At 37.7% G+C, this 1,391-nt stretch overlaps 1 protein-coding gene across 1 annotated transcript in view; it reads right to left on the bottom strand.

Annotated features, from left to right (window-relative positions):
• Positions 1-279: 279 nt before the first annotated feature.
• MPHOSPH8 (M-phase phosphoprotein 8) overlaps positions 280-1,391 on the bottom strand; it is a gene marked incomplete at its 5' end in the record, with an annotated part of 23,740 nt that continues 22,628 nt past the window's right edge. The window contains one exon of the mRNA XM_009707393.1: positions 280-791. Coding sequence (XP_009705695.1) covers positions 750-791 — 42 coding nt within the window. The remainder of the gene's footprint in view (positions 792-1,391) is intronic.

Genomic DNA, 1,391 nt, shown 5'->3' with positions numbered 1-1,391 from the left:
AAGTTAAGGTGGCTATAAAACTATCAGTTGCTTCTCTAATACAAAAGTAGTTTTAAAACACTGACATCACTAGGAATCTGACTGCGATCCTCTATGAATTGAGTCTATTCACTGTCTTTGTTCCTACCTGCAGACCTAACTGTGTGTGTTCAAAAGGGAATCACTCTAAGCATAACTGCTTTCTCATCTGGAGACAGCTGCAGGAACATAGCCCTCAGCAATTCCAAGTTAAATCAAATGCAGTGACTTCGAAGTGTAGTTTCTGCCCATGGTTCCAAGAATATGACAGTTCTGCATTTTACATAGAAACATTACAGTTACAGTAAGTAGAAAATTTTAGTTTACAAATGGAAAAGATCTCTCTATTATAAAAGACATTTCACATAGTTACCTTAAATAGTTCTTATATGCACCATTCCACATTGTGGAAAAGCTGAAATATGCAGTCTGGACTCCACAAGTTAAAGAAAAACAGTATTATATGTATTGGCACAAATACTTACATCTACATCTGTACAAAGTAAAAAAAAAAAAGCTGACAACCCTGTCCCACCAGCAGAGCATATTCAACTGCTCTCCAACACACACTTTCCTATATGACTGCCAACGAGTGACAGTGAGACAGGAACTGAGCCGTAAGAGTGTGGTGCCAAAAAGTTCCAAACTGCTTTGTCAGTCTCTAAACAGAGTAATCAGAAGTGTATCCAAAAAAAAGTGTCAGTCCACTCAACACGCTCGCAGCTGTGAGGTCACTGCAACTGCACTCTGTATGCTCCTATTAGCAGCTTTACCTGTAAAACCAAACAAAGGTTTCGTGTAAAGATTGTGTTAAACACTTCTACTAATTTAAGAATAGCGTGAGAAAAGGCATACAACTGCTAGTAACTGAGAAAGAAGAAAAAAAGGGCGGGGGGGGTGGAATTTACAGTCTGTGTTTAATAAAATCAGTTTATAGTAGTCCTCCTGAAATATGAATGGCCTGTAAAGACTACTGCATTAGGTGGTGTTTGAACAAGTTAGCCCCAAACCTGAACTGCACATGTAATACTTCCATCTGAATACGAGTTCAATTTTTCCCCTTTAAAAAATAAAGAGCACAATACAACATTTAAGAGTGTAACTTTTAAATCTGAAGATCTAGAAAGTTTACTGGTGTGTCTTCCAAGGGTAAAATAAATGCTACCAGAACAGGATCTGTTATTCATCTTGCAACAGGTGGTGGGACTACTGCGCAAACCACCTGAAAAACACAACAGACTACACAGACGATTTAAAAGCAGACCGCATATCCTAGTATATACTTCCAAGTTCTCCTAAACACACAAGCAAAAACTTCTATATGCAAAAAATAACTGATACTCCATGTATCTGTTAGTCACTAAATTCACAAT

The sequence above is a fragment of the Cariama cristata genome, unplaced genomic scaffold, assembly GCF_000690535.1.
Source record: "Cariama cristata isolate BGI_N322 unplaced genomic scaffold, ASM69053v1 scaffold4619, whole genome shotgun sequence".
Lineage (NCBI taxonomy): Eukaryota > Metazoa > Chordata > Aves > Cariamiformes > Cariamidae > Cariama > Cariama cristata.
This window is presented reverse-complemented; position numbering and strand designations above follow the sequence as displayed.